Source organism: Pristiophorus japonicus, chromosome 12, assembly GCF_044704955.1.
Source record: "Pristiophorus japonicus isolate sPriJap1 chromosome 12, sPriJap1.hap1, whole genome shotgun sequence".
Classification (NCBI taxonomy): domain Eukaryota; kingdom Metazoa; phylum Chordata; class Chondrichthyes; family Pristiophoridae; genus Pristiophorus; species Pristiophorus japonicus.
In genome coordinates this window covers 164,294,591-164,319,284 of record NC_091988.1, presented here as the reverse complement: position 1 = coordinate 164,319,284, position 24,694 = coordinate 164,294,591, and the positions used below count along the sequence as shown (strand labels likewise).

The 24,694-nt window shown below is 40.2% G+C and overlaps 1 protein-coding gene across 2 annotated transcripts; it reads right to left on the bottom strand.

The window, feature by feature from the left end:
* Positions 1-2,596: 2,596 nt before the first annotated feature.
* LOC139277528 (serine incorporator 1-like) lies at positions 2,597-24,105 on the bottom strand. 2 transcript variants are annotated; one of them, XM_070896093.1, is made up of 10 exons: positions 23,925-24,105; positions 21,735-21,896; positions 16,663-16,856; positions 15,997-16,076; positions 14,000-14,137; positions 10,755-10,924; positions 8,730-8,820; positions 8,056-8,239; positions 5,062-5,292; positions 2,597-3,517 (listed from the first exon to the last, which is right to left on the bottom strand). In XM_070896093.1, exons 1-10 carry the CDS (start codon positions 23,961-23,963, stop codon positions 3,379-3,381), a joined length of 1,428 nt encoding a protein of 475 aa, XP_070752194.1. In that variant the 5' UTR covers positions 23,964-24,105; the 3' UTR covers positions 2,597-3,378. The 2 variants fall into 2 exon arrangements, with proteins under 2 accessions (XP_070752194.1, XP_070752193.1); XM_070896092.1 differs by lacking the exon at positions 23,925-24,105 and adding an exon at positions 23,627-23,716.
* Between the last annotated feature and the right edge of the window lie 589 nt (positions 24,106-24,694).

Below are 24,694 nucleotides of genomic sequence, written 5' to 3'. Positions count from 1 at the left end.
CATTTATAGTCCAAACTAAAGTACTGTACATAGAAATTAAATTAAAACCACATCTATTTTATACCACACTACTGGTGTATATAAAATACTCAACCGTCTGTTTTACAATTAATTGCAAATGTGAATGTACTTTCACGAGATTAATTATATATTTAATGACACAATGAATATATTCAAAATGAGTATCGACTTCGCCCACTAGAATATATTTTATACAAAAAAATACAGGAATCTATGATGCTTTGAATGAGTTGAGATTGAGTAACTGAATCCAGATTAGAGGTTGAGAGTTCAAAAAAAAAATCACTCCCACAATTGGTATTAATACCATCTGCAAGCTTAAAATAGTTGTGACAGATTTTCCCAAATTGTGTTGTATAAGCCATCCCTAATTTACCTTATGTACTTACACTTTTATTAGATGGGATTAAAAATGTAAAAGCAATTAATAGGTAGATGATCTTGACATCTAATTTAGTATACAAAGCAGAACTCAAATGCATTACATACATCACAATGGAACACAGCAGCTCCCTCTAAATTCATGTTAATTCAGCATAAATTTGTCATTTCAAGATGCACTTAACAAAATCTTTTCAACCTTATTAACCAAATTCCTATTTTCTCAAAGAATCAATCCTTAATATGACTCATGGCTACCCATGTTTGACATTGCAGCAAAACCAAGTTTTAAAAATAGCACATTTGTAACATTACTGTTCTGTAAGCTTCAAACATAGTGAAGTATTTCATGCAATACAAAACCAGTATATACCCTGAAAATGCAAACATACCACTTGAGTAGTTAAGAAACCATGGTCTACAAATGGCATAAGAGACAGTACAGGTACAACGTTGCAAATCCGGAAGTCTCGGGACCAAAGCCACTCCGGATTCTGTGTATTTCTGGACTTCGGAACGCCTTTGATGTCTCAAATCCGGAAATGTCCAAGTCCAGGTTCGTGCCTTTCCGGACTTCTAGATGTCGGACAGACGTTTTGAAGTCCTCGGCCTAGATAGGGAGGTGAGAGATCGGCCCGAGGCTGGGTAGAGGCCGGCGGCAGTAGGGGAAGAAGTTGGCGGGGAAGAGGTTGGCGGGGGCAAGAAGTCTGGTGGCCCGAGGCGGGGGCCGGGATTCCGGAACATTTTCCGGATTCCGGACGACCCCGTCATAGATTGTCCCGGTGTCCGAATTCCAGAACAATACGGATTCCGGAACTCCGGATTTTTTGACGCTGTACCTGTATCAAGCAAAGAAGGCAGGCAAACATAAATGCAAGGAAATGTAGAAATCCAACAAACTGGGAGAGCTATAAAATAAAGGGATATAAAGAAAGTAATTAGGTGCAAAAATAGAATCTGAAAAACAACCTGCAAAGGCTATCAAAGCTAACAGTGAAGGTTTTGGAAATATATTGAGAGTGGTCCCTTGGCAGCTTCATGTGCAAGTGATGACACTCAGCTCTACCCATTCACCACTTCTCAACCTCTAAACTGCATTTGTGTAGTTTTAGAATTGTTGCAACTTCTTCCACTTCAACATTGAGAAAACAAACCTATTGTCTTCAGGCACCAGCAGACACTGCGCTCTGGCTACTAATGTCTTCCTAACTTGCCATTTTCTCAAACTTATGCTGTCTGTTAGCGTCGTGTTTGACCCTGGGTTTTAGCTCCATCACCAAGACCACTTACTTCTACCACAACTTTTCCCCACCTCCACCAATGTAGTTCCTATCTGACACATTCAGACTCAGCTAGTCAAGCACTCTCCCTGCTGGCTTTCCATCCTCCACTCTCCAATTTATTCAAAATTCTATTGCACATCCTTCACTAAGTCTCACTCACCCATCACCCTGCTGACCTACATTTGGCTCACCATCTCCCAACACACAAATCCCTTCATAGACAAGCCCATTTCTGCAATCTCCTCTACCTGACATCAGTTTTTGAACACTGCATTCTTTAGACTCCAAACTAATGTATATTCCACCCGCCATCCTAGTGCTGCAACATTAATGGTACTTTCAACTGCCTTTGTCCTACTCTCTGGAACTCCCTCCCCAAACTTCTCTACCTCCAAATCTTTAACTGTCCATCTCTTTAACCAAGCTTTTGGTCATCCTTCCTTAGCTCTTCCTTCCTAGCCTGGCATCCATTTCCTTGCATCTATTTGTGAAGCGCCTTTGGATGTTTCGTTATGTTAAACTTTAAGCACTTTATAAATTGTGTTATTATTGTTATCCAACCATGAGTATACACAGCACTGCTGTCAATCAGGTATATTGAAATAAAAATAACGACGTTGACTGACTTGGCCAGCTCTTTTACAGCCTCTCAATAGAAAGACAAAATATTTCAACTCCCTTTCATTTCTCTCCTTTAAAAATACTAAAAATGGGATGGGGAAAGGTACCTTTTTTCTTAACCTTCATAAGAAGGGCTTTTAATTCCAGTTTAATTTTACAAAAATAACAGACTGTTGTGTCAAAATTATCCTGCCTCAAATTTTTCAGTCTCTACTACTAATAACATTCAACAAGCTTCTCCAAAGTTATAAATTTGAGGGGAAAAAAAAAAGAGAAAATGACATACACAATCACATTTATTCTCCAGTACTTTAATAGTGCTAAATACTTAATACAGCTTTGGTTAGGATAATTTAGCATTCATCCTTTCTATACAATTTTTAATATAAACTCATTACAGACAAGATTATTTGGACTAGGCTTCATTTGCAGCATGCATGAGGCATTATGCTCACTCTTTTGTTGGCCTATTTCTATTCATAATGTTTACTACCAGCCATACAAGACAAGTTAAATATTCCATATGAGTCATTATTTGATAATTTTTTTAGGTCTTGAAGGGACAGAGGAGTGACATGTTTATTAACTAACACTTACGCAATTTATGTAATGCACAAAAATAAAGGGCACAATTTTTAATGATACATCAATAAAAGCTTCAATTTAAGAAAAAGGGCCAAGTGGAGCATGAACACATGGAACATAACAGCTAGCCTCTGAAAAGCAGTATTACATGCTATGTGGAAACTGTAAAGAGCTTCTAATCAACACTGCCTTACAATATATGATAGACACCTAAATTAAGAGTTTTAAAATTGTTCGTCCCCCTCCCACCCGTCCCCCTTATAGCTTTCAATAAGATGCAACAAAGTGCATATTACTCATCTGGAGATAATAACATTAAGGCTAAAAACATTGTTTCTTGTTTTATGCAATGATTCAGTGCAAAAGGCCCCATAAATGTTCTTCGGTATGCAATGCTTTTTAAAAAATCAATAGCTATACCATTTAGTTTCACGTTTGATGGATTTTGTTTAATTCAGCAACCATGGTCAAACAAGAACGCAGCACTCTACTCAAAGTCACGGTTAGTAAGAACAAGAGGTGCCACCAATGTCCAGACATACAACAGAAGGCAGACCCAGCTTGAAGTGATTTTCACCCATACAGAGGGCCATTTGCTCGTCATTGTCTTGTAGTCAGCATCAGGGCTGCAGAGGGAAGAAAAATCAAAAGCAAAAATCAAAAGTTGCTAGTAGCTTTCATTTCGAAAACAAGCAAAGGGATGTTGTCACCACTGGAGAAGGAGAACATTTCCACTCTGCATATCCAATGTTACCAAAACAAGATTACAAATAATATATAATAGCTTGGTCAGATAGAGTAAAGTGTTCAAGTGTTAGAAGATTCAATATCCATCCATTCAGGTGTTAAAAGGTAGCAATTCACTGAACATTATTGAAAACTCTTTCTATCTAGCTTGAGATAGGGGATTTCTTTAAAAGAAACTTGCTAAATGAGGAAATTACTCTCTTATTTTGAGGTGTGAGGAAACTGCCTGGACCAGATATATCTATGTGCCAGCCCTCATACATTTGGGAAACTGCAGTGAGTAAGGACTCTGGGCAGAGAGTTCCTATTTTGCTTTCTTTGAAATCCTGGAAATAAGGACTCGAACTAAATTAAATACTGAATTTATATTTTCATTTGCTGTTCTAACTGTGTACAATTTATTTTTTGTAATCAGCTTCAATTAGTAGTTTTAGCCTGAGCATACATGGTCTGCTAGCGTAGCGTGTTTCCATCTATCAGAGATCAGCAGTGTATGAAACCATCCTGGGGTAAAGGCCACGAGCCTAAGTCCCAGAGCTAAAAGGGGGATAATGTTTACACCATATAGACTTTCAAGTAACTAATGATCTCAATAAACTTCAATCAAGTTATTTGCAAATGGGATATTTAGTCTTGGATTGTCTGAAGAATTTTTTGGACAACCACAAACAGTATTTGTGAATCACATTTTATTCCCAACACCAACATAATATTTTCTGAAGAAAACCAACCAAAATAGACAGAATCACAGAAGTTTACAGCACAGAAGGAGGCCATTTCGGCCCATCATGTCCATGCCGGCCAACAAGAGGCTATCCAGCCTAATCCCACTTTCCAGCTCTAGGTCTGTAACCCTGCAATTTACAGCACTTCAGGTGCACATCCAAGTACTTTTTAAAATGTGGTGAGGGTTTCTGCCTCTACCACACTTTCAGGCAGTGAGTTCCAGACCCCCACAACCCTCTGCATGAAGAAATGTCTCCTCAAATCCCCTCTAAACCTTCTACCAATTACTTTACAGCATAAAAACATAAGAATTAGGAGCAGGAGTAGGCCATGCTGCCCTTCGAGCCTGCTCCACCATTTAATAAGATCATGGCTCCTGTCCTATAACCCTTGATTCCCCCAGAGTCCAAAAATATATCAATCTCAGCCTTGAATATACTCAACATCCACAGCCCTTTGGGACAGAGAATTCCAAAGACTCACAACCCTCCGAGTGAACAAATTCCTCCTCAGCTCAGACTTAAATGGCCGACTCCTTATGCCCCCTAGTTCTAGACTCTCCAGCCGGGGGAAACAACCTCTCAGCATCAAACAACCTCCCAGTATCTAGACCAATTAACTGCATTAAATGTAATACTTAGAAATAATTCACCCTTTGGAAAAAGTGGAGGGCCTTTGCTGTAATGCAATTATTTACCTGTACCAGTTTGTCAGTGTCATCATAATGTAGAGTGAAGCCAGAAAAAGCATGAAATGGAAGAATGAATAGCTATACTGGACGGCATCCTGCTCATTGTCATGGACTCTCCGTGCTCCATCTCCCTCCTCAACATCAACAGCATCTCCAGCCAAGGAGTCATCCAACATGACTGTTTCACTGCCCGAGAGTGTTAGCTTATTCACCTGACTGTTGTTCGAGGAACGAATGCTGCAAATATAAAATTACTAATTTCAGCTTGAATGCATGTATAACAGCCCCAATATAAAACTAAGCCAATTTAAGAGAGCCGAGATTAGCGGCTCTTGACATCAAAGGAGCTTCCGACTAGGTATAGAATCGAGGCACCCCTGTAAAAATAAGGTCAGTAGTAGTCAAAGGGAAACCTTCCAATCGTTAAGAGTCATACCGAACTCAAAATAGAAGATGGTTGCGGTTGTCAGAGGCCAACTACTGCAGTCCCAGGAAATCTCTGCAGGAGTTTCTCAGGGATCAGTCCAACCATCTTCAGCTGTTTCCTCATACCTCCATCATAGGTCAGGAGTGGGGCTGTTTGCCGATGATCCAGTGTTCAGCTCCATTCAAATAATGAAGCATTCCATGGCGGCCTACAGCAGGACAGGTAACATCCAGTATGGGCTGACAAGTTCCAGGTAGCATGTAACGCAAGTGTCAGACAATGCCCATCTCTATCAAGAGAAGACCCAACTAGTTCCCCCGACCTTCAACAGCACCATCATTGCCAAGTCCAACATCATCAATTCCTGGGAGTCACCATTGACCAGAAGCTTAATTGGACCAGCCATGTCAACACTGTAGTTACAAGGACATAAGCTGGATACTCTCTAATGAATGGCTCATCCCCTAATCTCCAAAGCATCTCCACGAGCTATAAGACTCAAGTCAAAAGTGGATGGAATATTCATCAATGGCATGGATGGGTACAACTGAAACCACTCAAGAAATTCAACATCATCCAGGAAAGAACAGTTTGCCTGACTGGTGCCCTGCTACTCACCTCAATATTCACCCCTCCATCTCCAGAGTACATGCCGCAGCAACAGATTTTAATTTTCACAGACTGGGAGATGCTCAATAGCTCAAGTCGCAAAGGCAAGAATTTCTAGAGCATATCCAGGACAGTTTTCTGAAACCATGAGGGGAAATTTTAGCCCCTCTACAATGGGATGGAGAGAATTGGGGGTGGGGGGGAAAAGAGCAGTTAAATCGTCACATTCGGTAACACGCCACCAACTTCCTGTTTCTGCTTTGACCGCGTTGGGTTTCAGGGCGTCCAACACGCTCTGCAATTACATTTAAATGAGGCTCTGTGGCGGTGATTTAAATTTACCCAGGGCTTGGAAAACCTGGCAGCTAAAGGGAGGCTGGAGGCGCCGGATCCAGCAGGCAAGGGCTTTTTTATAGCTTGTGGGCCAGGAGTAGCAGGATTGATTTTCCCAGCCCCTCAAACAAATCTCCCGTCATGACACCGCTCCCCCCACTCTTCCAAACCTGCAATCGCCTGTCTAACCAACCCTCCAAGCCCACAATCTTTCCCGAGGCTTCCTCCCTCCAGATTGCTGGTCCCATCCCACCCACCAACCAACCCGGCGATCTTTGCCATTGGGGACGGTCTGCAGCTGCAGTCTTCTACTGTTGGCTTTCCCGCCCAGCAGCTGGCCCACCTGTCAATCCGGCTGGATGCCAGGTAGAAAAAGGGAGTAAAAAAAATGATAATGAGGTTCTGCTGCTAAATTTGGCAAGACCTCTTCATTCCCAGGATTTCCAAGTTTCCCTCCACCCCTTAAATATCAAGACCAATATGTTTTAGAATTAACAAGGGATGGAACAAGCCATGCTAGATTTAGTAAAGAGCAATGAGCCAGAGTTAATTAATAATGTGACAATAAGGGAGCATCTTGCAAACAGTGACCATAACATGCTAAGAATTTGACATTTAGTTTGAGATGGGGAAAGATCACATACAAACCAAGGTTTTAAACATAAATAAGAGTGACATTGAAGAAATGAGCCGTAAACTGAACACATTAAACTTGGCTGAGTTGTTAACAGATAAACCTACAGAAAAACAGACACGGTATAAAGTTAAAGGAAGTGGCTTACACAAATGACAAGAAAAGTGGTAATCCAGCAGACTGGAAGAAATCTAAAAATCAACAAAGGGACACAAAGAAAATATTAAGAGCTACAAAAAGGGAATATAAAAAAACACAAGTACTATCAAAGCTAATAGTAAAGTTTTAATGAATATATTAAGAGTAAGAGTGGCTGAGGGAGATATGGGCCCATCAAAGACAGAGATGCGGGTGATACCGTAATAGACCTGGTAATGGAAGATTTATTAAACAAATATTTTGTATATCCATTTTCACAATAGAGGAAGAGGATAAAATATCAGTGATAGAAGGGAAACTAAAAATAAACCAAGGCGAGGAACTAACTGGATTTAATAAAAGTAAAAAAATGATAATGGAGAAAATAAATTGGACTTTGGACAGATAAATCTCCAGGATCTGATGGTTTCCACCCCAGGCTCTATAATAAGCAGGTGAAGAGATTTCAGAAGAGTTAGTCATGATCTTTGAAAGCTCTCTTGATACGGAAATTGTGCCATTAGATTGGAAATTTGTTAATATCTCTCCATTATTTTTAAACGGTGGGAGAGAAACCAGGTAACTACAGGCCTATTGGTGTGAACATATCTTTCCTTCATGTTCTGCCACAGCTGGAATCCCTGCAACCAAAGGTTTTGAGCTAAATGATCATCGCTAAGAATTGGGAAATTTAGATTGCTTCAAGTCAAGGGCCAATTGCATAACGCATCCAACCCAATTCTAGTCACATATACTATTAAACAACTGAATGAAAAATAAGTTAACATATGAAATAATCTGCCTAGTATAAACAATCTCCAATAATAATGTGGCTGAAGCATTCCTGTTCAGACTATACCTGGAATATAGTAGGCACAGAATGAAGAGGGCGAGTCCAACAATACTCTGTGCATCCCACCACTGCATTGAGGTTGGAGGTGAAGGCGTTACATGTACTAAAGGTTCACTTCTATTGGCTGGACTCAATGTAGGAGAGGCTATTTGTTGAATAAGGTTCAGAAGGCTAGGATTGCATTGTCGGTCTGAAAAATAAAGCACGAGATCTTAGTTTAAAACACTGCAATGTCTTGGTCTACAAATTATTTTAATTTTAGGTGGATGTGCACATGAGCAATGCTTTTACAGCTGATTATTCAGCTTCTACAGTTTAGGTTTCATTAGTTAGGAGCTCCAATGATCAACACCCTAGAAAACTTTTCTATAGAAAGAATATATTTGGCAAGTTATCTGGTCTGAAAAAAAGTGTAAAAATTGACATTACATACATGGTCTCTATAGCAATGCTTTAAAGGCAAAATTAGATCTCCGCTTCAATAAAGGTCATTTTTTTTATTGGAAAAATATTCACATAATCCATTTTGCAATTAGGAATTTTATTTCATTTGAATGGTGATATCAACTCTAAAAGACCAGCTTTATTTAAAAATATCAAATTTAGTGTCACAAACTAAGTCCACACACCAAACACATATCACATTTAGCCACCCTTCTGTAAAACGTGCGAGGGCTTACCGGGTTCATTAGACATTGCAGACCACGTGAGATACATAGTATACAGCGTGATGATTGAAGACTGAAGGAGACCAGACCGAGGTTGCGCTTCCTATAAATAAAACATTCAAAATAGTTTAGAAAAAATAATTCTAACAGTGCTTAAACATTTTAAACCCAACAGAATAACTTCTCACTTTTTTTTTTAAATAAAAGTTACTGGAACCAAAACAAATAAATCCTACACTGGAAGAAATTAGTCAGTGGAGTGGGAAGATCATCAACAGGTCACAAAATGTTTACAATTAACAAGAAAGCAGAGAATGAACATGAATGAACATGAAAATGTGAGATAGAGGAACAAACATAATTTAAACAAATGCAGCCAAGTTGCTTTGTTTTTCCATGCATTGAAATTAGAAATTCTTCTTTTTCCAAGTTCCTTTCTGCACCTTCCCCCTATAGTCTGTCAGCGAGTGTAACTTCCCAGCTGCAATGGTCTGACTTAACCCAAGATTGTAACAGGCTGTATATTACAGAAGTCAAAAATGTACTCATGTGTGAAGGGAAGCCACATAAAGATAAAAGCTGGTAATAATTAATTTTAGTTCCTAAATTTAGAGTTACTGGGGTAAGACTCCCAAATATGATCTTTATTAGCCTGCCCTGGAGTATTTTCAAATACTCCCACGGTAGATTTTGAAGCTTAACTAAAAAGTGGAATTACTAACAACAACATCCTGACAAAGCCAGGAAAGTTGCCCAACCATTTCTGTCATAGGCTGGATTTTGCCCGAGTTGATATTTTTAATTTTAATTTTTCTGTAATGTTAGATCCAGTTTATAAGGATTTAACTCCGAAGGTGTTGCGTGCAGTATTTTTCTCAAACATAAGGCAGTATCTTGAAAATTCATTCAGCTCACAGGAGGTGTTAAATAGTTATACAATGGTAAGACTGTTATTTAGAATATCCAATATTTCAGGCTATTGCAAGCAGATCACACTTTGTGATAAATCATTCCATTCCAATCACATTGCTGAGACAGACCTTTGGAAACCTGCTGTTAACACATCAGATGATAGGAATTCACCCAAGTTGCAACCAAGCCCCTCCATCTCTCCCTCTCTCTCTAGCAGTATTCTTGCAGCAGCAATCAGTGTTTTAAAAGTCTGAACCAGTTCGGCTTTGAAAAGTTTAGCTGGAGATGAGCGGCCATAATGAAGTAATAAGTTGCATCTTTATTTTTCATAACAAAGAAGCACAGGGAAATTGGCTGTTCTCATTGTGAAGCAGCTCATTTGTGTATTTTATGTAAAATAATGGAATTGTTGATTTGAAGTTCTGCCTCAACTCAATGAGTATTTTTCAATCCACCTTTCGTAATAAATAGAATTCACTTGGCAGCACATGGATACATTTCAGTATATGGAGCAAAGGTTCTGTGTTACAATCCCTGGGTCATTCTATCATTTGACTAGAAATAGGCAGTGAAATGTGTACTCCAGATCTTAGGTAACCTAAAATCAGCTTGTGAGAGTGCTGGTGACACTGAACCCCAAGAGAATATCTAGCACAGAAACCCTTTAAAGGCAAAACTAGCATTACAGAAACACATATTTAAAAGTTCAGCTCAGGCAAAATCCAATCTGTTACAGGAACTTTGGGAAACTGTTTTAACTAGTTATTGTGTGTAGTGACTCCTCTTTGTAGTTAAGCTTCAAAATTCACACTAGTTTCCTCTTCGCTATTAAAAAATGCTTCTAAAAGCACACTACATGTAGATGGTGTATTTACTGTGAACAACATTGCCTTGCTTTCCAGGACTATTTGACTTGTGGATGCATCCCATTAAGTTAAAATTATTTCTCAATTTAAACACATTTCTCAAACGAGAGATGAAAATAAGGAAAAAATGGGCAATCTAGGCACTCATAAGAGTATCCAAGCAGCCGGTTCAAGAGAACTTGGACTTAGTCTATGCTCTTAGATTAGTATATGGCATGGGAACAAAAATATCAGGAAAACAGACACTGTTCATTCTTACCTGTATTTTTGGAAGAATAGAAGTAATAGACACAGCAATGCAAAGGATCATGTTGAAACTAATGAAGAACTTGTTCTCAACACATCCTTCAGTCTTGGTGTAAAACACATAGAAAAGCACAATTGCTATGAAAGATAAAATGTAATTCAGGCTAGTGATGGAGATCAAGGCTGCAAAAGAAATCAAAAAAGATAAATCTGTATTATAATTTAAAATATAAACTCCAACAATGAGTTAAGGTATCTAAGGTGCAAGCTAATCTCGGAGAGCAAACCGTTTTTTTGAACACCATACTTCTAGTCAATTAAGTAAAAGAAAAAGCCACAATATTCTCTGGCAAGCTAAACTACTGTGAAACAATTTTGAAATCATAGTGTGTGCTGTATAGTTTGTTGCAAACTTGAAATCCTGCAACTGCACTATGACAACTTATATTTCTATAGTGCTCCTCAATTAGAGAGGCATGGGAGCACTTTTCAGGGTGGTAGACAGAATAGTTCACGGAGCAGGAAGGAGAAAAAAGACAATGGATTTGACAGTGCTGTCAAGGAAGAGGGCCTTTAGAAGGCTTGCACCAAAAAAAAATTATTTCTCAATTCTTATTCTAAGCCCACTTATCATCAAATGGCTTTAAATAAATTCCACCTGTACAATTTAAAGAGTTGACCAATTCTGTGTGTCCATTTGGCTGGTACAAAGTGTCAAAGAGAACTCTTATTTTATTAGACCCATCTGAGTTTGAAGTTAAGAACATGACAAGTCAGGGATGAGAAAAGGCTATTAGCCCATCAAGGCTCCATCCAGAAGTAAATTAGCTTCTCCCATGATGGCATTCAATTTAATAACCACCATATCTTACCCTTTATTACATTCTTTGGTACATTATTTAAAATACATTTTACTCTAAAGCCTTTTTTCCTGATGTCTGATTTGATTTTCTTCCTGTACTTTGAAATAATGATTTGGGTTTATCTTAACTATACCACTTAACAGTATTTTATATACACATCAATGAAAACCCCGCAACCCCCACCCCACTTAGCCATCACTTTTCAACTCTGCAAAGCTTAAGTATCTCTACTCTTTCCTTGCTTATCCCTTTCACACTTGGGATCAGTCCGGTTGGTCATTTTTGCAACATTTCTAGTGGAAATATATCTTTATTGAACCCTGTTTTCTAAGCATGCTGCTACAACAGGAATCATGAAGCCGTAGCACAGTTTCTGGAGACTTGTATTGAAGTGTAATCACTGCTATCGTTGGGAAGGATATATACTGCAGTATAATTAACTATGTGCCTACTGTAAGGAGAGACACTTTTAATCAGTCTTTTGGACAGGACTGACCTCAGCTGAGATGCTCAACAAGCAGTAACCTGCGACACTCATGTAAAACATGGCAGTAATGTGCTTGGGTGCTGCTGTCCTCTGTCCTACACAAGAACATAAGAAATAGGAACAGGAGTCGGCCATATGGCCCCTCGAGCCTGCTCCACCATTCAATAAGATCATGGCTGATCTGATCATGGACTCAGCTCCACTTCCCCGCCTGCTCCCCATAACCCCTTATCGTTTAAGAAACTGTCTATTTCTGTCTTAAATTTATTCATTGTCCCAGCTTCCACAGCTCTCTGAGGCAGCGAATTCCACAAATTTACAACCCTCAGGAGAAATTTCTCCTCATCTGTTTTAAATGGGTGGCCCCTTATTCTAAGATCATGCCCTCTAGTTCTATTCTCCCCCATCAGTGGAAACATCCTCTCTGCATCCACCTTATGCAGCTTCAGAGGATTGCAGAGAAGGTTGGTGCTATTGCTGGTGCTGCTGGTGCTGATCGTGGTCAGATTCTGAGGACCAAGGTGAAACAGTATAAACAGCATCCATGTTGATGGAATAGATGGCAGGTGAAGTAGAGATCACTGAAGCATTCCGTCAATGGCGAGAGTTCTTCCAATGAGGTAAGAGTGGAAAGTGGAAAACCTGCAGAATCTGTGCTTTAAATGGACTGAGAAACAACTTGTGGCTGAGGAAAGTGATGATCTGTCAGATGGGAGCTTTTACTGTACATTTGAAGCCTTCAAGTAATCAGCTGGAGCAATGGCCACTGAACTCATGCCTCAGGTTGACAGCCGTGGTATCCAAAATGCGTGGTTCCCGTGGTCATGCAGTTAAAGTCAAAAGGTATTATAAAAAAAGCCTGTTAAGCATCTGTCAACTAGATGCTAATCATTTTAATTGGGTCCCCCGCCACTGCTGGTCGGGTCTGCTCAGCGCTGACAGACCCGACATTGGGAAAAGTGCTTTGCAGCGGTTTCCCGATCCGCTGTTAAAAAAAAAACATTTCCCACCCGACCCGCCACTGATCCTGCCCGCTAATGCCACGCACAATCTCGGTCGTGGACTCCTTGCTGGTCGACAGCTGGTGCCTGATCATAGTGGCCATGTTTCACACGAGAGCCTAGATAATGAGTGTCAGCAGGTTACTGGCATCTAAGCCGAGCTCAAACCTGTCCAAGAGACTGATTAAAAGTGTCTTTTCTTGCAGTAAGCACATAATTAGTTATGCTGCAATATGTATCCTTCCTAACCACAGCAGTGACTACATTTCAAAACATTCTGCACAACTCCTTTAAAAAAAGTGTTTCAGTTTCAGAATTTGATTTTTTTTTAATGCTTAAATAGGAGACTTCAACTGAGTTTCAGTTTCACGTCCAGTAACACTTTTGGAGCTTTCTATATCAAGTACAGTGAGAAGTAGTTATTCAGTATCTTTCATTCTAATAGTGTCCCATGGAGAACTTATTTGATAGCCTTTTTGGATTAAAAAAATCATACTTCAATAAACATTTATAATACTCAAACAATGTCCTTAGCTAAAATACTTCCATAACCCATGTACAAAAAAATATGCCAGCTCAAATCTTGACTTATTCTTGCTATTGAAGAATGGCGCATTATCTAAATAAACCAGGGCACATTGTAGGAAATGATGTACAAAAATCAAACATTTTCCTGTAAAGATTTATGCTATCAGAAATTAAAATTAACAAAAATGTTACAAATAGATTAAGCAGATTTCAATTCATAATCTTAGTGATGAACTGGTACTTTTGAAAAGAGTTCTCTATGAAAACACACTGTATTGAACTGATTATGCTTCCTAAAAATACTCTAGCATGATGTAAAAGTTGCTGAGTATTTGCTAATAACTTTTGCTGTAAGCACATATTTTTATTTCCTACTCACCTGCATACCAGCATTTGGAATTTCCATCCTCCATCTTTCCCACCCACGACTCATTCCAAGAATGAGCAAAATCAACCAGCAAAACCAACTGGATTAGGATGAAGCAGAATGCACCAGCTGTACCAATGGCAAACAAGGCTAATGGGGGAAAAACGAACACAATTTAGCAAACTGAATGTTTAATATCTAAAAAAAAACCCTACTCCATCTCTCCCCTGCTGTCACCCTCTCACTTGGCAGCACTTTCCTTTCTCTTCTACTCTTACTTACTTCCTCTTTCCCTTCCTTGCTCTTACATTTTTGTTTTCATTTTCTTCTCTATTCTTACACTTCTGCATATAAATTTCAAAAGTCAGATCCACAGGGACCATCCTGCATACAAGCATCTGCACAGTGAAACATGAAGACAGGTTTCTGGCTCAACTGGGCTCGTGTTGTTTACAGATCACTATGAATGACATTCTGGGCAATAACAAGTCAGCAGGGTATGTGACAGAACAATCAGTCAGAGATTAGAAGCAAACCAGAGATTTGTTTTTTAAGTGTCAAAAAGATTATTAGACAGGTATGGAGCAGAAAAATATCACAATGAGTAAATAGGGTCAAAGCAAAACAGAGCGAGGTGGGGGTGAGAGAGAGGGGCAAATGAGATCGATCGAGAGAGGAGGAAAGTAAAAGAGGAAAACAAGGAGCGCATATACAAGATTAACAAGAAGAATCAGGATCAGAGGTGGGGGGGGCGGGAAGAGATAATAACAAGGATCAGCCAGAAAGAAAGATCAGCCATGTATTCTGATGAATAACATTTCTGCCAGTAGTTTTCTAGGGGGAGGGGGAATGGTGCAGGGGAAGAGATCAGATTAGGTGGTGAATGTATAAGTTTCAAATTGCCAGCTACAAAACTGAAGGATTTATCCAACTGGAGGAGTGGAACACCACAGTTGAATTTGAATGTTCCTGCTCTCCCTGTTGAGAACAAGAAGGGAAGAGAAAAAGGGAACAAGAGTGTGTAGAAATTTTACCAAAAGATTGGAAAACATGCAATTATGTGGCAATGTCGATTGTAATACAACTCAGTTACTCCACTGATTTTGATCATTATGTGTTCCCCAGCAAAACAGGAAAATTCAGTTGTTTGTAATTCCAAACAATAAATAAGAAATATTTTACAAACATCTATTTCAAAAATTGTGGCTCAAACTCATTTCAACTGCAAGCGAGTCAAATGATTAAACACAAGCAGTACTGTTCTGCATTGTCAAATATTAAGGTTCTTTCTACTCTCAGACAACATTCTTTTGTTCATCTTAAAATCTGTTTTAACAACAATTTGTATTTATATAGCGCCTTTAACGTAGTGAAACTCCCAAAGCACTTCACAGGAGTATTAGAAGACAAATAATTTGACACCAAGGCACATAAGGAGAAATTAGGGCAGGTGACCAAAAGCTTAGTCAAAGAGGTAGGTTTTAAGGAGTGTCTTGAAGGAGTAAAGAGAGGAAGAAAGGCAGGGAGGTTAAGGCAGGGAATTCCAGAGCTTAGGGCCTAGGCAGCAGAAGGCACAGCCATCAGTGGTTCAGCGATTATAATCAGGGAAATTCAAGAGGGCAGAATTAGAGGAGCGTAGACATCTCGGAGTTTTGGGGCGGAAGGAAATTACAGAGATAGGGAGCGGCGAGGGCAGAGGGATGAGAATTTTGAAATCAAGGCATTGCTTAACGGGAGCCAATGTAGGTCAGCGAGCACAGGGGTGATGGATAAGCAGGACTTGGTGCGAGTTAGAACACAGGCAGTCGAGTTTTGGGTCACCTCTAATTTATGTAGGATAGAATGCGGGAGGCCAGGAATGCATTGGAATAGTCAAGTCTAGAGGCAACAAAGGCATGGATGAGGGCTTCAGCAGCGGATGAGCTGAGGCAAGGGCAGAGACAGAGATAAGAAAAATTATATACACAATGACCAGTATTCTTTCCCTTAAAGACAATTTGCTACACTACCTCGTGTAAAAGGTCCTTCAGGGATGTAAAAGGCTCCTACTGTAATAGCTATGATGGCAGCTATTTTAAAGAACCAGAATCTGTCAAAAGCAAAAAGATGTCAACAATTAAAAAACTTTCCAATAAAGCAACTTTGAAAATATACAGATAAACCATATGGACAAACCCAATCACATCTTGCAGAGTCAAAGAACTGAATCTTAACTCCAAAACTAGTTGGGTTAGGGTCAATGAGATGTTAAAAGTTTAAAAATCTCAAACCCGTCCCAAATCGCCCACTCCCGGGTTTAACGGAGGGGCGACTAGGGGCGAGCAACTAACCAGGGGCTGGCAGTCTCTGATTTCACCTGCTTCGTGGAGAAGACAAGTGCTTCCCCCAGCACCCCGCACCATCAGATCCCCTCGCTCCCGGGTTTGGGGATCGGATCCCCTCGAGGGGGTCAACCTGGGAAATATTTTTTTTTTTTTTTTTGTTTAAAACCAGGTCCTCGACCCTGGCGGTTTTAAGATGTAATTTAAACAAGACAGTTTTAGCAGTTGCAAGGCTGGGAATTGGATCAGCAGAACTGATCACTAAAACTGCAACAATTTGAAGACATTATCAATCTCAATTTTACTTCACTTCTAAACTCTGAACAAACAACATATATTACTTACAGCACCTACCCATTATGTATTGCAGCTCTGGGATCCCTGCTGGATTTCACATTGATCAAAAGCAAAGAGAAAAGAAAGAAGAAGACAGCCAATCCAAAGCAGATACGATAAACTGACTTGTAACTAACTAACACATCACAGTTCACGGACCCACGAACATTTGGAAGCTGGGTACCAAAGCCATCTTCACAGAAGCCTGGAATCTATCAAGAAAAAGGATCAAATTATACCTAAATTACAAGTTAACCGAATCTTTTTCCTTCTACATATTTTTCATTATACTAGTCAATCTCCCATGGCTTTGCATAGATTATGAGACAATAATAATAAATAATAGCTTTTATTTATATAGCACTGTTAACGTAGTAAAACGTCCTAAGGCGCTTCACAACAGTGTTACAAACAAACAAATAAATTTGACACCGAGCCACAGAAGAAATTAAGGCAGATGATCAAAAGTTTGTTTCAAGAGGTAGGTTTTAACAAGCATCTTAAAAGGAGGAAAGAAAAGGTAGAGAGGCGTAGAGGTTTAAGGAAGGAGTTCCAGAGCTTCGGGCCCAGGCAGCTGAAGGCACGTCCACCGATGGTTGAGCAGTTATAATGAGGGATATTCCAAGAGGCCAGAATTTGAGGAGTGAAGACATCTTGTGGGATTGTGAGGCTGTAAAAGATTACAGAGATAGGGAGGGGCAAGTCCATGGAGTGATTTGTAAACAAGGATGAGAATTTTGAAATTGAGGCGTTGTTTAACTGGGAGCCAATGTAGGTCAGAAAGCACAGGGGTGATGGGTGATCTTGATTGGTGCGGGTTAGTACACAGGCTGCTGAGTTTTGGATGACTTCAAGTTTACGTAGTGTGGAATGTGGAAGGCCGGCCAGGAGTGAGTTGGAGTAGTCAAGTCTAGAAGTAACAAAGGCATGATTGTAGGTTTCAGCAGCAGCTGAGGCAGGGGCGGAGGCGGGCAATGTTATGGAGGGGGAAAAAGACGATTTTAGTTATGCCGCTTTAATGGTCATTCTCTTATCTGCGAAGCCTTCATGCTGCTGATTCTCTGTTTCTAGCTCTCTATTTCTCTCCTTTGCTGTTTCTCACTTCATTCTGCTCCTCTCTGCATCCTTTTCTGCTTCCATCTCTTTTTCTTTCCTTCCGAGTAGATGGTGGTGGGACTGGGCGGTATGACATTGTGTGGCAGAAAAAGGAACCACTAATGGTTGTAGGCTGCATTTAGGGTGAGGATTACAGGTAAAATGTGTTCCTCTTCACATCTTCTGCCTGAACCCTTCGCTCATTACATCTCCTACCTCTTCACTATCCATTCCTCTTCACATCATCCCCTCACTCCCATCACTATCCCTACCGTTTCTTTGAACTATCCACTCAATCCCTATACCCTCCCCTCCCTTTTGCTCCAATCACTCACATGACTATTAAGCCTCCATTCATTTCCCTCACCTCCACCCCACTCTCCCCAAAACTGGATGCCAAAAAGGGAAAATGTTGGAGTCTATTATTAAAGAGGCAGTAACAGGACATTTGGAAAAGCAAAATTTGGTCAGACAAAGTCAGCATGGATTTATGAAGGGGAAGTCATGTTTGACAAATTTGCTTGAATTCTTTGAGGATGAAACAAACAGGGTGGATAAAGGGGAACCAGTGGATGTGGTGTATTTGGACTTCCAGAAAACATTTGACAAGGTGCCACACAAAAGGTTACTGCACAAGATAAAAGTTCACAGAGTTGGGGTTGATATATTAGCATGGATAGAAGATTGTCTGACGAACAGAAAACAGAGAGTCGGGATAAATGGTGCATTCTCTGGTTGGCAATCAGTAACGAGTGGGGTGCTGCAGGGATCAGTGCTGGCGATACAAAGATGGGAGGAAGGGCAATGTGTGAGGAGGACATAGAGGCTGCAGGAGGACATAGACAGGCTAAGTGAGTGGACAAGAATTTGGCAGATGGAGTATAATGTTGGAAAGTGTGAGGTCATGCACTTTGGCAGAAAATAATCAAAGAGCAAGTTATTATTTAAATGGAGAAAGATTGCAAAGTGCTGCAGTACAGTGGGACCTGGGGGTACTTGTGCATGAAACACAAAAGGATAATATGCAGGTACAGCAAGTGATCAGGAAGGCCAATGGAATCTTGGCCTTTATTGCAAAGGGGATGGAGTATAAAAGCAGGGAAGTCTTGTTACAGCTGTACAGGACATTGGTGAGGCTACACCTGGAATACTGCGTGCAGTTTTGGTTTCCATATTTACAAAAATATATACTTGCTGTGGAGACAGTTCAGAGAAGGTTCACTAGGTTAATCCCGGGAATGAGGGGGTTGACTTATGAGGAAAGGTTGAGTAGGTTGGGCCTCTACTCATTGAAATAAGGTGATCTTATCGAAACGTATAAAATTATGAGGAGGCTTGACAAGATGGATGCAGAGAGGATGTTTCCACTGGTGGGGGAGACTAGAACCAGAGGCATGATCTTAGAAAAAGGGGCCGCCCATTTAGAACTGAGATGAGGAGAAATTTTTTCTCTGAGGGTTGTGAATCTGTGGAATTCTCTGCCTCAGAGAGCTGTAGAAGCTGGGACATTAAATAAATTTATGACAGAAATAGACAGTTTCTTAAACGATAAGGGGAAAGGGGGTTATGGGGAGTGGGCAGGGAAGTGGAGCTGAGTCTATGATCAGATCAGCCATGATCTTATTGAATGGCGGAGCAGGCTCGAGGGACCTTATGGCCTACTCCTGCTCCTATTTCTTATGTTCTTATGTTCTTATGTTCAGAATACCCAGACTCTCAACCAGCTCAATGTCATCTTGATTACTTTAAATGACATTTTCCAAGGATATCACAGTGTATATAAAGAGAATGTAATGGATGTTGTAAGTATGGATTTTCAGAAGCCGTTTGATTAACATGCTCATAAAAGACATGAAATTTAAGTCACATGGTATTAAAGGGAATGCAGCCATATGGATAGAGTGATGTCCAAGCAACAAAAGGCAAATAGAGGTAAATAATGTTTTTAAATTGGGAGGATGTGGATCATGGTGCAGAGACCATGTTTGTATTCCATTTATATAAATAACTTGGACACTAGCACAAAAGGAACAAAATCGAAATTTGCTTACACCACCAAATCAGGGGGCATGACAAACTGAAAAAGGATGCAGGAGTTGCAGGAAGGGGACAAAGACAAGTTAACAGAGTAAACAGTTAGGTGGCAAATGCAGTTCAACAGAGAGAGATGTGAACACATTTTTTAACTGGAACAGTGAAAGTTAGAGATCTAACAGAGATTAATTAAAGTTTTTGAGAGGGTAAATAGTGAAAAATTGATTCTACTGGTTGGCAAATAGATAACAAGAGGCGTAGATGAGGATTATTACTAAAAGAACTAAGGGGAAGTTAGATTTTTTTTCCACATAGAGGGTCATTAGAGCATGGAAATCTAGAAGTGTCGTATTGAGAAAAGGTTGAAATGTCTTCTTTAGTGCTGTAAAGGCTCTTGTACAGGCAGTTGGCATTCAATGCAAAACGTGCAAATGGATAAGAAACTGGCTGAAAGAAAGGAACAGTGAGTGCTCGTTAGGGAAGTGATATTGGGAGTGGGTGGAAATGGGGGCAGGGGGAGAACGACTACCAAGAGGAGTGCCTCAGGACCCAGAGCTAGGACCTTACTCTTTCTAATGTACATCCAGAACCTGGATTCAAACGCAACCCAAAATGGTCAATGTACTTGTGTCAAGGACTGCAGCCCGCACCTATAGAGTTAGAGAATCTGTAAATGGACAGGACAGTGGCACATTCAATTTGAGAGAGAAGTACAAGGTATTAGAGGGAAAATAAAATTGATATACATACTCTATGAATGCTGTAAAGTTTGCTCAAGGCAAGGTTAAAAGAGATCTATGGGTATTATTAGATTCAGTACATAACATGTCAGGGAACTGAGCAACAACAAATAAAGCAAACAGACTGCAGAACTATATTGCCAAATCAGCAGGGAATATCAAAGGCGGTTAAGCTAAAATGATACAGTACTCTATTCAAACTGCACATTTGAGTACTGTGTCTAGTTTTCGGACACGAAGACACCAAAATATATAGGCTTTGGAGGCAGTTTAGAAAGACCAACAAGACTCTTTAGCTTTGAAGCAACATAACCGAAGAAACCTTATAAAAGTATACACGTTAAACAATGTAGGAAAGGTTATTCGGGACTTTATTTCAGGGTAAACCAAAGAGTAAGACATGGGGACATAGGTTCAAACTGAAATGCAAATTTAATATTGATGTCAAGAAGTATTTCTTCATAGGAGGAGTAATCAACACTTGGAATAAGTTTCAAATAGTAGAGGTAAAAACGTTTGCCATTCAGGAGCCTACTGAATGGCAGGATGAGGGTTTGTAGATTCTTATTTTTCAGACGGTCTACCCATATTGTGATTTTGTCAAGTGAGTTACTAAAGGACCGTCATGTTTGATATTGTCAATTCGATGTTAAATTCCTGAGGAAAAGGGTAACTTGTGTGCTTCCGGACAATTTGCAATAAATACATTGTTGGAATTAGCTGAATTCTAAACTACAAGCGCATATATTCACTAATGTTTCTAGTCAGAATACCATTCCCATCTTTGGTGGTCTTCCCAAAATGGAGCGCACTAGTTTATTATCCAATTACTAGTCAGTTTTTGGAATGTGTTACATTGTGTGTTTAGACCTGCACCCAGAAAAGTTATTGATATGAATGATATAATTAATTCATCATTATGTATTTAATCTATAGCAAACTTTAAGATATACTATTTCACATTTTTATCACAAATGAGATTAACTATAGATATCAAATTAATGTTTAACCTGTGTGAAGGAACTAAGAATGCCAAGGACATTTAAACTTAGGCTACTAAAATTATATTTATCTGCCAAACAATGATGATGTGAATGTAATTATTCATTTGGAGATGAATACCTGTAGTAAAAAGGAAAAATGAAGACTTTCCATCAAAAGAGGTTGCAGCGCTATTCCCTTCTAGTTCCATCTACTTAGGATTCATTACATAAAACATACCTTTTTCAGTTGGATTTCCATTCCAGGTGCCAGCATAATACAAGCCACAATGGTACCCAGAAGCAGAATGAATGCATAGATTAATCTGGTCACTGTGGAATTCCTGCTGTTGGGGCAGCAGGTGCATAACAAACAAGGAGCGCTGCTGCAGAGACATGGTACCTATGGGGGAATATGACAAACAGAAATATTACAAATGTCTAAAGACAATAATTCCCTTATAGTAATTGCAACATTAATTTAGAAAGCAAGTTTGACAATCAAGATATGCATCTGCACGTTACACAGCGTTTAAAGCTGAAATAACTAACTCAGGTTGCAGAGATCAAACTCTCAAATTCAGATCCTACCTCAGCATATTGAAGCTTCAATGAACTCATGGCCTAAATTGCTGCTTATGGTGATTATGGTCCAGAAGTTGCTGAAAACAGTAGTAATGGTGCATCATATGATGATGAGATACAGAAAATTATGGCGTGAGCAAGTCAAGCATTACTTATGCCACATAAAAATTTCGTGGCACCTTTTGTGCTGTGAGCCTCGCTAACAGTGAAAATTTGTTTTTCATATCTCCGCCACCCCTTATAAAATCAATGCCGATATCCAATTTGCTGTATTAATGCTGATGTGATTGCCACTGCCACTTAAGGACCCAACCAGATTGGCGATGGTGACCAATAAAAGTGCCTTCTTTGTAGAGGGGCACAACTAGTAAAACCTAAATCATAAAAAAAGACAAAGGAATCTTCACAATTTAAATAATGTTTCCACCCATGTCCAGTACACACTCCAATACCTGCACTGCCCACCTGTGGCGGAAGTGTGGCATATTCTCATGAGTTCTCCAGCAAAGTTTAACATAAATTCACCAGTGGAGGATCAGGGCACTCCTGTCTAACAGCGTTTGGGGCCAAATGCACCACCATTCCAGCAAATTCTGGGTCGATATATTTATACCTTCAAAACATTGAAGAAAATGTCTATGAAGACACATGTTATACTTTGAGGGCTTATTTAAGACTAGGAACAGTTCCGTTTTGTTAGTGTAACTGAAATTTAAAATGAAATTAAAAATGCATTTCTCACTAATTATTATTGAAGCTTTAAATTTTCATACATTTAAACATATATTTACTGGTCCTACCAATTATTGTGATCAGTGTATCCACAAAGTCTAGACTGACATTCCATGTGCAGTCTTAGGGAGTGCTACACTGTCAGGGATGCCATCTTTCAAATGAGACATTAAACGGAGATGCCCTCTGAGGTTCATTTTAAATATCCCATGCACTACTTCAAAGAGCAGTGGAGGTATACCTGGCATCCTAGCTAATACTTATCCTTCAAATATCACTAAAACAGATTATCTGGTCCTTATCTCATTGCTGTTTGTGGGATCTTGCTGTACACAAATTGGCTGCCGTGTTTCCTACATTACAACAGTGACTACACTTCAAAAGTACTTAACTTCAGAACATTTTGCAGCTATTTATGAAAAGCACTATATAAATGCAATTATTTCTCAAAAAGTGTCATTTGCAGCTTTCGTAGTAATTCTGGTAACATCTTGCTCCCAATGTCACTGCTTTTGCAGACGGTTTTTAGCCGGAAATATTTCAAATTGTAAATATTTGCCAAACGAATCTCGCATTTCTTACGACTGGGTGCTTAATTCGATCAAGCTTACAAACATCACATGATCATAGACGATACCAGGAAATACTTGTGCAATGACTATGATTTGTAGCGTGGTGGGGGGGGGTTCGTTTCTTCCTCAGTCAGTACAGGCTCAGATGTGGATAATGACAAGCGTGTGTCCAGACAGCTGGCAGGGTGTGTGTAGCTGGTTAAACATAGACTTTGAAGGAGTAAACTAGCAGCCACCGCCACACCTTCATTCTGAATTTCCAGGCGGTTTGAGGCATCAATCCGAAACTTCTGGAATTGCAAAATCCGCCCGCGGCAGCTCTGTGATCGGCGAGTGAACAAACGCTGGGGGGGGGCGGGAGGGAAGCACGGGCGGTGGCTGCTGTCGTATTCATCACCGGAAATTAAACCTTATCGCAAGCACCAAGTGTGAGGCAGACACGGACACTGCAAACACCTCCTGCTGAGCTGGGCGGAGGCAGACCTACCGACAGGGCCCCGGCCCCCAAACCCGAGGCGTCGCCGCTCACATTCTGTCCTTACCAAGCTGGCGAGAGAGCAGACTCCTAAAACAGAACCCATGGTCTGCGTCGTTACCGAAAGACAACAATCCAAAGTCGTCGTCGCTCCGCCGTGACAAGCAGCCTCTTTTCCCCCTCTTCGAAATGACAGCGGCGTTACCAGGCAGCCAGAAGCGGCGAGCAAGTGGCACCACCCCTTACGTCATCGCGTACAGACACGTAATTGTGTCGTGCGCGAGACGGCGCGGAGGAAGATTCTGCGCATTCCTGCGCTTTGACGGGCGGTGGTGCGACAGAGGTGCTTGTCCAGAGCGCGGTTATCATATGCCCGTGTGTGAGATCCCGTGGTTCAACATCTATTGTTGGAAATAATATTGCATATTTACGCCTATCTCTATTAATATGTTTTGTTACTACACCTGGGTAAAATTTAGTTACCAGTGAGGCAAGTGCAAAGCAAATATTGAATACAGGTTTTAGGGTCTGCCATAGATACCTTATGGATTCAGTGGTATCAGTCACACCCACAATACAAAAGTGACTACACTTCAAAGGCATATTGTAAGTGGATTCCACACTCCTCAAGCTCCAGAGTTGACTCACACTGCCCATAGAATCATAGAATGATTACAGCACGGAAGGCCATTCGGCCCATCGAGTCCATGCTGGCTCTCTGCAAGAGCGCTTCAGCTAGTCCCATTCCTCTGCCCTTTCCCCATAGCCCTGCAAATTATTTTCTTTCTGGTACTTACGCAACTCCCTTTTCAAAGCCACAGTTAGGTGCCTCCACCA

What these genes read in the sequence shown, in the direction of transcription:
- LOC139277528 (XM_070896093.1), bottom strand. Translation starts at nt 23,963, where the DNA reads ATGGGTTCTGTTTTAGGAGTCTGCTCTCTCGCCAGCTTG. An exon ending in TGAAGGACCTTTTACACGAG is followed by an intron (nt 14,138 to 15,996) that starts GTAGTGTAGCAA and finishes TTCCCCCATTAG; the next exon opens with CCTTGTTTGCCATTGGTACA. An exon ending in CTGTGCCTACTATATTCCAG is followed by an intron (nt 5,293 to 8,055) that starts GTATAGTCTGAA and finishes TTATATTTGCAG; the next exon opens with CATTCGTTCCTCGAACAACA.